Below are 12,289 nucleotides of genomic sequence, written 5' to 3' on the forward strand. Positions count from 1 at the left end.
CGAGGGATATAACGGGTAACAGCCGCCCATTCTCGGACTTGAATCTGAGCTCGAAAAATCTCCTGGTCACTGGACCTGATGTGTCCGCGGGCCATATTGTGGAGACCAATCCCTTACAAGAACAAGACCAAAAACGTACAGAAGTGCTAAAATTGTCTTTATTACTATGGTAAGTAAAGAACTATTATAAAAAAATAAGTCTAAACACGTTCTAATCATGTACCGACAAACCCAGTTTCCCAATGGCCGTTGATGGGAGAACAGAAAATAACATTTTCACGACAGAATATCGACTGAAAATAATAAAAATATTTTCTCACCTTTCTTTTTTATTGGGGAACCTAAAGAATGACAGGTCGGTCGTTTAGATTTACGATTAGAATACTTGATAGCAGAGCAGTGAGATGAAATTTAGATCAGGACGCCATGACAGTGTGGGGGAAGCCCAATAAATGCCTCAAAAAATGGCGTCGACGATCACACACGTGATACTACGCGTTTTTCGAGGAGTGGTCTATCTTGCTCCTCTATAATCTTTGGTGGAGGAGGCCCGAGACAGTTCGGGAATGGGAGGGGGAGTGTTTTGCAACTCAGGCGGGAGGCAGAGGCGGACTGAGCGGAGGTGTTCAGCGAAACGGTGCAAACGCGGGCGGGGGAGGCAGAGCGGTCGAGGTCGCGGTCGCGAGGGGAAGAGAGCCGTTGCTCCTCGCGCTCCTCTGGCCTCGCGCCAACGAGACTGCGGCTCGAGCAGTGCGCAGGGGTGGGCGGCGCTCACTCACTCACTGGCTGGGCCAAAGATCCTATAGCAAAGCTTTGGGCTGGGCCGACTGACCGGCCGCTCCTCCTTCTCGTGTGGTGGGTGGGTGGGTGGTTGAGCGGCCGGCCGGCTCTCGGGCAGCAGCCGGCGCCTTCAACACGGCGTTTAACACCACAACTCGGGCATCAATCTGCCTGCCATGCGTGCCCGCGCTGGACTGAGGCGCGCTGCTCGCAGCCATGAAGGCGAGGACGGGCGAGCGATGTGAAGCCATGCCGTAGCTGGGCTGCGACCGCCGGCTTCAATGATGCGCCTGTGCTCCCCAAGCCGGCCCGGCAGCCTGCTCATACTCGCTCTGCTGCAGCTGGCTTTCATCCTCTTCCTCTACCGCCGCAGCCTCTCTAGCTCCTTCGTCAGTTTGCTGTACGAGGACGACCACGGCCGCTACTGGGATTACTCCAAAACCCACGACGTCTACACCAACCTCAGCCTGATCACCCCGATCCCTGAAGGGGAAACTTTAGCCAATTGTGCCGCCGAATCGCCGCTTCTTGGTAAGACCACAACGACGTTTTAACAGTTTGCTGTGGTGTTTGCCTCTGCTGACGGTCGAGAACCCCACCAGGGAGGGGTTATGTCCACACACTGCAACAACGGGCTCGTTTGGGCTTTAAACTATTTCCAACTCCGGTGACTAATTAGGCAGGAGGGATTGGGGAGGGTGGCGCAAAAGCTGTGTGTAATGGGGAAAACTTAATTCCTCCTTAATTGACAAGGGGACAAAATAAGTACAGTCTTGAGTCTAGTCTTATTTTGGGCAGTTAAGATGAAAGTTAGGTTAACATGAGTTTTAGATTTCGATGTTGCGAGTGCGATTTTCCGGATAAAACATTGCTGTATGTAAACAATGAATAAAGGTCGAGTTGTGTTATGCCAGCCAATATTTTTCTTTCGACCTGTTAGTCTGATCTCTGTGTGATTACTTTGATTATTGACAGCTGTTTGCCCTTCATTGACTACAAATCAAAAAGTACTGCATTGATTTCAAAGCATTTTGCTACCCTAAAATCGTGGAACCAAATCCTTAAGTGGTACATAAAACATTCAGCGAGAAAATTATTATTTGTGAAGCTTTCATTGTTGTAATCTATTTCTGACTTTTCAATGTGTTTGTTGAACTTTTACTAGTGATCATGTTTCCTAGACACGACTTTTTAACATGCCCCCTAAATATTTCTCTAGCTTCTGTAAACTTAAGGGCGTCGATTCTGATTGATTCTTATAAAACCCCTTTGCACATGTGCTTGCAAAGTTAAAACTACACTTGGTTAAGCAACCGCCTTGTTTTCAATCCCTCTAGTGCCATATCTCGTTCTGCTTGATATTCAGTCTCAGACATCTGAGCTCTTCAAATTCTGACAACTTGATTATTGCCCAATTTATTTGTTCTACCCCTGTCAGCCATTCCTGTTGCCAGGGGTCTGGGCACCTAGTTCTTACGTAACTCTTTGCAAGTCTACCTCTTTCCTCCTTTACAATGCACTTTGAAATATTGTGTTGTGACAAGGGTTTTATCCACTTGCCCTAGTGTGTTTGTGCCAGATTTTGATAATCTTCCAGAAGGGTGTTAAAACATAACGATACTTCTCATCTGCTTATTCTTTCCTACTTTAGCCAACATATCCTTCCTATCTTCAAAAGATTTCTCAAGATGTTCTTCCTGAGCTATGTTTTCAATTCATTTTCTTTAGGTTGCTAATTTATTTATACTTGAATTTTGTACCATGACTAGGGTAACAATATGAAATGAATGATTTGGAAATGTAAGATGATATGAAACCAGATTGATTTTTTTTCTTATAGACCAGTAAAGAGAGCTTCAAAAACCTGATTACCTGCATTCTTATTAATTGCACACTGAAACAAGTCTATCATTTTCATTTATTCTGTTAATTAACTTTGATTTAAAGACTGTGTTGGCTTCCTCCAATCTTCATAATCACTTTTAAAATTAGAAAGTAAAAATTCCTACTCGATGTTTGCTAACTATGTAAAAGTTAAGGAAAAACAGTGTTGAGCACATACCCTACCGTTTTATTTTAATTGATGGCATACCTTGGACCAAGGCCCATTTGACCTTGGAGATGTCCACCACCTGCTGCAGCTTGTCGGTCATAGGTGTACTGGAGCATTACGTTCTGCAGATGTTTGCTTTCTCACTGTTTCCAACACAAATTATATTAACATGGGATTAATGATGCAAGTTATTACATTGGCAACTTCCTGACGTGATGTATTCTGACTGTACTCATTACTTAACTCTGCAAGAAGTAACCTTATGGAAATTCAAATCCTTTTTCCTGAGATGGGTATGAGTGATTCATCTATAATGTACACCTAGCCTGATTTTTATTTCTTTCCAATACAATACAATACATTATACAATACAATACAATATAAAATACCGTTTATTTGTCATTTGAACCTCACATGAAGTTCAAACGAAATTTGGTTTCTGCAGTCATACAAGGAAAGAACCACGACACACACCAACACAATTTACACAAACATCCATCACAGTGAATCTCCACCTCACTGTGATGGAAGACAAAGTCTTGTCTCTCCCCTGCTCTCCATTCCTTTCCCGAAGTCAAAGTCAAAGCCCCCGGCGGGCGCTAGCAAGTCCCACGGCCACTTAAAGTTGCCCTGCTCCGGGTCCCGATGTTGGAGCCCCCAGCGGGCGCTAGCAAGTCAGCGGCCATTTAAAGCCACGCGGGGCGATGTGAGGCCCCGCTCCAGGTCACTCTCAACCCCGCAATTCGAGCGGAAGAAGTTGCCGGTGACCCGCAAAGCGGTCGCCATCCACCGGAATCGGGTCGCAGCCCCGCGCCACCACAGCTCTCCACGCTCCGAAGCTGGCCAGCTCCAGGATGGTAGGTCCGCAGCTCCGCAGGCTCCGTGACTTGAGCTGTCGTTCCGGTTGGAGGCCGTTCCACGGTGCTAGGCCCCAACGGCAACGGACACCCGACAGGGAAAAGGTCGGGTCCCCGTACAGGGGAGAGATCTAAAAGTTTCCCCCACCCGCCCTCCACACATACACAGTCAAAAACCCACCACAAACTATACACTCAACAGGCCAATTTTTTCCCCCATGTATGAGAATTAATTGTGTTAGATGTGTCATCGAAAAAAAGCTTTGAAAGTCTATAATTTGCATTCAAGTTTATCATTATTGTGTGACGTTTCATGTTTAGGAATTACAGCATAAAAACAGGTCCATCCACCCAACTTGGTCATGCTGAGCAAAATGCCCCTTCCAAGCTAGTCCCATTTGCCCATATGTGACCCATGTCCCTTAAACCTTTCCTATCCATGGTCTAAATGTCTTTAAAATTGTGTTATTGTACCTGCCTCAACTACTTCCCATGGCAGCTCATTCCATTAACCTGCCACTCCTTGTGTGAAAAAAGTTGCTCTTTGGGCTCCTATTATTTAAAGGTGGTGCAGCAGAGACCCGGGTTCAATCCTGTCTACGGGTGCTGCCTGTGCAGAGTTTGTACGTTTTCACTGCGACCACATGTTTTCTCTGGGTACTCCAGTTTCCACCTACATTCCAAAGACGTGCCGATATGTAGGTTAACTGGCTTCTGTAAATTGTCCAGTGTGTAAGTTCCAAAAGTGTAATATCATAGAACAGGTGATTGATGGTCGACGAGACTCTGGGCTGAAGGGCCTATTCCCACACTCTGTCTCTAATCTAAACTAAATCTTTCCCCTCTCCCCTTAAACATATATCTTCTAGTTATAGAAAAAAGACTGTGCATTCACCTTAACTACTTCCCTTGTGATTTTATACTCTATCACCCCTCACCCTCTTTCACACCAAGGAATAAAGCCCTACCTTGCCCAACCTCTACCTATAGCTCAGGCCCTAAAATCCCAATAACATCCTCATAAATCATCTTTTCAGCTTAATAGTATCTTTCTTAAGTAGAACAACCAAAATTGAACACAATATTCCAAGTGTGACCTCACAAATGTCTTGTACAATAAAGAAATTGGGAAGTTGAAAAGTCCCAACATCTTCACACAATTGGGAACATGGCGGGACTGTAATGGCGCGGCCCCTGCAGCTCGTCTATCCTTTTTAAAATTTTTGTGTGGTTTTTTTTTGTATTGTTTTTAGCTGTGCATATGGGGGGGGGAGACTTTTAAATCTCTTCCCTGCACGGGAGACCATTTCCCTGTCGGGTCCCCGTTGTCGTTGAGGCCTAGCACCGTGGAGTGGCCGCCAGCCAGAACGACCTGGGGGCTCCAGTCGCGGAGCCTGCGGAGTTACCATTGTGGGGCTGGCCAGCCTCGGAGCGTGGCGAGCTGTGGTGGTGCGCGGCTGTGACTGGACTTTGGGGCTTCGGAGGCTCCGGCAGCGGGCCTGTGGACGGTGACATCGGGAGCTTGCGGGTCCCTGGAGGGAGACCGCTTTTCCGAGCTCCCGCAGCGGCAGCTTCTCCCGCCTGAATTGCGGGGATGAAAACGACCCGGAGCGGGGCCTGACATCGCCCGGCGCGGCTTTAACAGCTGCGGGACTTGCCATCCCCCACCGGGGGCTCCAACATCAAGATCCGGAGCGGGGCCTGACATCGCCCGGCGTGGATGTCTGTGTGCATTGAGTTGGTTGTGTGTCTTGTATAATTGTTTCTTTTTGCTGCCAAAAGGACTAAAGATGGAAATTAGCTATTGACTATAATCTTGCATATTTACATGTAAATGTTTATCAATATGCACTGTCCCTGTTTAAATAAAACAAATTCACATTTCCCAATGGAGGAAGGCCAGTATGCAAAATAACTTCTTCATCAACCAATCTACCCATGGCGCCACTTTTGGGGAACTATGTACTTGTATTCCTAGTTCCATCTGGTCTGCAACACTCCCCAAGTCCCAATTGTTCACTGTGATGGACAAGTCCTGGCTTGATTTCCAAAATGCAGCACCCTCACACTTATCTGAATTCAGACGACAATATGTTTGAGAAAAATCAAAACATTAAATTGGCAGAATCCTTTATGAACAAAATAATACTGAGATGTTTCAGATGTGGTACTGTTTTGAAATTGATATCTGAGAATAAAAGCAGTTTTCTACCAAACTGAATAAACTATTGTATGACTATGCTAAAGGACATTAAGTAATTTCTAGTAACAAAGTTCATTTTATGGTACTGGGATGTCCTGTGTTTCACGCACGGCCTGTGAAATAATTTTAAACTATAGTTGCAACTGTTAGTAGGCCAAATCCAAGATGACACACTTGATCTTCGACTACTTTTTTTTCATTGGTAAGAACAAATATTTGGGGTTTACCAGAAATGGAAAAGCACCAGGTAATTATGGTCGCAATTTTTAATTTTTTGCCATAGAATTTACATTAGTGCTACTGGCAGCAGAAGTTCATGTTTTTGATGGCAAGCTACTCTGGCATAGCAAAATGATTTTTGTTGGGTGCTTTGCAAGATTCAATTGCAAACATTTTTAACTAAATTTCTTTCAGTCTAGGTAACTTGGCATATCACATGGTTCTAGAATCTGTTTATGTATATGTTTGAACTTTATACTGAATTCTTCTGAAGAATTTAAATTATGATTGTAAACTCTTTATGTTACGTTTGCTGTGTTACCTTGGGCATTTTGCATACAGAACTATTATTTTAAAGGTAAAGAGCATTGTTTTGTATGACTTCCTGCATGCAGAATACATCTTTCTGTTTTCAATATTTACACAGTTGGACCACTGACAATCAGCTTTCAAGCAATTCCGGGTATGAGCAAAATAGAAAGAAAAAATCCATATGTGAAATCTGGTGGGCGTTATGCTCCCCCACACTGCAAAGCTTGGTATAAGACAGCAATCCTTATTCCTCATCGAAACAGGGAGCCACATTTGCGCCATCTTCTATATTATCTTCATCCATTCCTTCAGCGTCAACAGCTTCAATATGCAATATATGTCATCCATCAGGTAATTTGGTTAATACAGAATTGTTTCTTGATTTTTGTTCATAAGCTTCAGTTAGGTAAAGATTTTTGTGATCCATACAAATAATGCTATCTTTTAAAAAAAATCTTAAGTACGCTGTACTGACCATGTTTGTGGAAGGTGGGGAAATGCTGGGGTTTTTTTTAACACACAGTGCTGAAGTAACTCAGTGGGTCAGGCAGTATTTCAGGAGGGAACAAATAGGTGATGTTTCACTTATTTGTGACGTTTCAACTCTTATTTGTTCATTTGTGGCTGTTTAAAAAGGTTCCTTATTGCTCATTTGTGAGTTTACTTATGGTCTTTGTTATTGAACATAAGTTCAACATAATGATTTCAAGAGAGAGTTAGATAGAGCCCTTAAAGATAGCGGAGTCAAGGGATATGGGGAGAAGGCAGGAACGGGGTACTGATTGTGGATGATCAGCCATGATCACATTGAATGCTGGCTCGAAGGGCCAAATGGCCTACTGCAGCTGTTGTGTATTGAAAAATGCCAAACTAGCTTCTAAGGTTTAATGTTGCAGTTCAATTATTTATCCTAAATTTAAAACCATTTCTATTTTAGCTTGTGTAATTGGATTGCAGGCATGGTAAATATTTTCCTACAAATTATTTTGTTTAATCAATAAGTTTGTTTTTTCTGTTCAACTCCTTGAACCTGAGTTTCATTGCAGGGCAAAGTACATGCTGGATTTAAACAACCATTATGACACTTAATTGGAGGTTTAGTGATGCAGATAATGGAATACAATGTGTTTTTAATTCTTAGTTTAAACCTATTAAACCCATACTTGTCACTATGTTGATTGCTGTAAACTTATGTTGTAGCTTGGAAAATGTCGTTTGGGTTCATTTTCGAACATGTCTGCATGTCAGAGATTAGAGGTCTACTGGAATTAGGCCTTCAATCTTATCTGTATCATTTGATTCTAAAGATGGCTGCTTTTTCTTCAGTCTTGTCTTCAATGGGCATTTAGTGAGTCACTTCAATTTAAGGTATCATTTTTGGTATTTTGCTGTTTTTTGCAAGACAGCCAATCATAACCCTGACTTGCCCAGTCATTGGATTCTAATTACCAGTTATAATTAGGTCTTCTGCATAGCTCAAAAATGTTATGCAATGTTACAAAATTTTGAGATTTTAAAAATCAAGTCTGAAATCAGATAAAGCATAAAAAGAAGTTTAATTTGACATCTAATTCACTTTCATATCTTCAGTATTAAAAAAGTTATGGCCATTTTCATACTGAAATTAGCATCTTGTTCCCTATTGCTTTTCCATTGACTTAACACAAAAGCTGTGATTGAGGACAGTCAAAAGCCTATAACGTTCTTAAAAATTAAGAGAACGGAATGACATTTTCAGTTATTATAGATTGAAGCATTCTGAAACAAATATGAAACAATCTTACTTGGATGACTTGAAATTAAAGCATATAATTAGTTAGTTACCTGATTGTAGCTAATTACAAAACTCAATTACTAGATCTAAACATCTATCCATTTCTTAAGAAAAGGTTAGCATTTTTTAATTTAATGTTTAATTCCCGTAAATTAATGTGCATTTTAATCTTGCGAGTGGGTTTTTGTGGAACGCGATCGATTGGAACGTTGCGGTTTCAGTGAATTTGAACTCCATATCGGCAGGAAAAACACTGCCGGTTCGTATGGGGCCAAAATCACATTATCGCCAAGAACATTTTGATTAAAGTCATCCTAAGAAGCAAGTTTATATGTAAAATAGACGACTTACATTTTGTTTTGTCCCATACGTGAGATCCGTCCCCTTGACGGCGTTAGAACTAGCTTTTTATTTTACTCCAGGGATTAAATTGTCCTGCGATTTAAAAAAAAAACCTCAGAGAACGCAAGTCGGATCGATTATTCTTCAGCAGTTTAACAGCCTGAGGAAGTTCGACTCCGACAGGCAGGAGAAAATGGCATTTAATCCCCCCCCCTCAAAGGCACTAAAGTCGCGCACACGGCCAGTGGCAGAACTACAGCAGCACTGAAAGTAAGTATTGTAACATAGCAACAATGTGTATTTTTATGATCAACTCTTTGTTTGGAATTGTATAGCTTGCTTAAACATAATTAGGGACGTGTTCCAGGGACTGATTTTTTTTTTTGTGAAGGGAGACGGTCTTAATTTCTGAAGATCTGAGTCGGGGGGCAGTCATACAACTTTAATTGCAAGTTGTCCCATTGTTAAGTGACTTTTAATTGGGTGTGATCAGGGTTATCCACTCAGTGACATGAGGTGGATGTTCACTGCTGACCATTTTATATATTTAAGAAATCTACCCAGAACAATCTCGTGAACCTAAGAGCAAAGATTTCCTTATTTCTATTGTTGGTTTGAATCTGACAACATCTCTGATGTTTAGTAGAGTAGGCTGAATAATCACATTTTGTCGAATTTCAGCGCGGGAATGAGAAGCTACATTTGCCAAATCAGATTTTGAGGAAATCAAAAATGTGACAATACATTGTATTTTGTTTACACGTTGTTCAACAAGACAAAATATTTATTGTCTTTAATGTATTAAAATTGAAGTTTGCAAATTACTATTGATTACTTAGTGGTAATGAAGAAACAATTGTTGCCAGCATAAGAAAAATAACCAAAGCGTTTACAACTTTTATTGATTACAACTTGCACATATGTATTTTAACATGATGTAATAAAACTCAGCCATAGAATAAAATACTATAATGCTTGGACATTGTAATATTTTATCCTATGGCTGAGTTTTATTATATCATGTTAAAATACTTATGTGCAAGTTGTTTTAAACAATAATAATGGCTGGTAAATTCACTGTAACAGGCACAAAATCTTGGCAGTTACATTCACTGCACCCTGTAAGCATGGTACGCCTACATTTCAGCTACAGCAAACCAGCTTTAAGCTTCCAATAAATCAACAAAGGGTTGTGAAGCAATTATGTGTCTTGTGCTAGAGCATTATTGTTTCCAATTGTTTGTCTCCAATACTAATCAGTTCTAATCTAATCTAATCCAATACTAATCTAATTCATGTTGGAGTCAAATGTTTAGAACTGGAATATTTCTTGCATAACCTCCTTGCTGATTTATTGGAAACTCTGAACTAGTCTGCAATGTAGGAAAAGTTACATACCTAACTTTTAAAAAGTGAAAAGTGCTATTCAATTTCTAGATGAGGGAACAAAGCTTTTCTTAGTCTTGTCTATTTCTTTATTGAGGATTGATCAGGTAGTCAGCATTGTCACTAAATCTGACCTTTGGCATCTGAATCCATTTGAGAAATATTGTTCCAATTGTATAAGCTATAAAATTGTAAAATGTCTTGGTTATTTTTCTTATGCTGGCAACAATTATTTCTTCATGACAATAGACAATAAGTGCCCTTTGAGCCTGCACCGCCATTCAATGTGATCATGGCTGATCATCCACGATCAGTACCCTGTTACTGCCTTCTCCCTGTATCCCCTGACTCTGCTGTCTTTAAGAGACCTATTTAGCTCTCTCTTGAAAGTATCTAGAGAACGGCCTCCAACGATGAACAAAGGACCCCCAGATCACGTTGTACTTCCCCTTTTCCCAACTTGACACCATTTAGATCATAATCTGCCTTCCTTTTTTTGCCACCAAAGTGGATAACCTCACATTTATCCACATTAAACTGCATCTGCCATGCGTCTGCCATGCATCTTCCCACTCACCCAACCTGTCCAAGTCACCCTACATTCTTATAGCATTCTCCTCACAGTTCACACTGCCACCCAGCTTCGTGTCATCTGCAAATTTGCTAATGTTGCTTGTAATCTTCCAAATTATTAATATATATTGTAAATAGCTGCGCTCCCAGCACCGAGACTTGTGGTACCCCACTAGTTACTGCCTGCCATTCTGAAAGGGACCCGTTAATCCCTACTCTTTGTTTCATGTCTGCCAACCAATTTTCTATCCATGTCAGCACTCTACCCCCAATACCATGTGCCCTAATTTTGTCCACTAATCTCCTATGTGGGACCTTATCAAATGCTTTCTGAAAGTCCAGGTACACTCCATCCACTGGCTCTCCCTTGTCCATTTTCCTAGTTACATCCTCACAAAATTCCAGAAGATTAGTCAAGCATGATTTCCCCTTCGTAAATCCATGCTGACTCGGACCGATCCTGTTGCTGCTTTCCAAATGTGCCGCTATTTCATCTTTTATGATTGACTCCAGCATTTTCCCCACCACCCGATGGCCGGTGGGTGCCTTGAGGGGTCAGTCGAGCTGTCGGCCTGCAGAGAGGGGTCGGTCAGTCGGGCTGTCGGCCGACCGGTGGTTGCAGTTGTAAATTGCTCGTTCTAAGCTTTCCCCCCTAGTCTAGTTTCAGTGAACAATCACTGAGACGAGCACTTGCGCATCTAAACTTTATTTTGACAAAACACAATTCCAATTCCAATTACTGTACCAAACCACCGCGGGTTTGATCCTCGTATATGCTTGATCAAGCCCTCTTGGCCTCGTTCAAGCAGAGACACTCCAGAAGGTCACGTCGTCTTAAGCGTTCTCCCAGAAGATCGACACATTATCTTGTGGGAGCGGTCTTTTATAGGTCCCCGAACCTTGAGGGCCGAACCACATGGGGGTGGTCTCTTTACAGTCCAATACAGATATCGATTAACCCGTACATGACAGACATTTCCCTAACCCAATAATACAGTGGCTAATACATTGTATTCAAACAGTGTTTCTCAAAGGAAACGAATATCACAACATGTGCCCTGATATGCAAGAAAACCAGACAAGGCTCAATGCTTAATCCAATCAACATCCAGCAAAGTAAAGTGTGTATGTCTGGTTTGCATTCATCCAATCCATTCTATGCATTTTTCACCTAATTGCCAGGATCTGCAGATGTTCCCATTCTCTTCCTGCAACTGTAATCTAGGCTCTAGACAAACTGGCACCATTCTGCAGCTTGTCCCATTTCTACAGAAGGCACTTTTAAATTGACCAAATGGCCTAGCAGCCCAGAATCACTTACTCACTTTTAGTGTCCTAGCTTCTCCAATTTGGCCAGGATTAACACAGTGAGGGGTCGGACTAATGGCCGGCCGGTGGGTGCAGTGAGGGGTCGGTCGGGCTGTCAGCTGGCTGGTGGGTGTCGTGAGAGGCCGGTCGGGCTGTCGGCCGGCCGGTGGGTGCAGTGAGGGGTTGGTCGGACTAATGGCCGGCCGGTGGGTACAGTGAGAGGTCTGTTGGGCTGTCAGCCGGCCGATGTTGCAGCGAGCAGGAGGACTGACGGACCTAGCACCATGGGGGTGCTGAAGGCAGCCCGGGCGGCATGCAGGGGAGTGCTGCTCCCCACCATGTTGACATTCGGTGTAAATGTGGCGTTGGGTGGGCTGCTGCTGATGATCCAGAATAGCATGCTGGCCGAGGTGGACGCGCTGAATGGCCACACGTACGGAGCCCTCAGCCGGTCCCGAAGCCGTGGGCAGCTCTGGAAGGGG

At 42.8% G+C, this 12,289-nt stretch overlaps 1 protein-coding gene across 3 annotated transcripts in view; it reads left to right on the plus strand.

Moving 5' to 3' along the window:
* Positions 1-760: 760 nt before the first annotated feature.
* LOC129698251 (beta-1,4-galactosyltransferase 3-like) overlaps positions 761-12,289 on the plus strand; it is a 54,440-nt gene continuing 42,911 nt past the window's right edge. Inside the window, exons 1-2 of one of the 3 annotated variants that reach the window (XM_055637269.1) lie at positions 761-1,311; positions 6,540-6,775. In XM_055637269.1, the coding sequence (XP_055493244.1) occupies positions 1,062-1,311; positions 6,540-6,775 (486 nt within the window). In that variant the 5' untranslated portion in view covers positions 761-1,061. The remainder of the gene's footprint in view (positions 1,312-6,539; positions 6,776-12,289) is intronic. The other 2 variants (XM_055637270.1, XM_055637266.1) reach the window with 2 other exon arrangements.

The sequence above is a fragment of the Leucoraja erinacea genome, chromosome 6 (assembly GCF_028641065.1).
Source record: "Leucoraja erinacea ecotype New England chromosome 6, Leri_hhj_1, whole genome shotgun sequence".
Taxonomy (NCBI): domain Eukaryota; kingdom Metazoa; phylum Chordata; class Chondrichthyes; order Rajiformes; family Rajidae; genus Leucoraja; species Leucoraja erinaceus.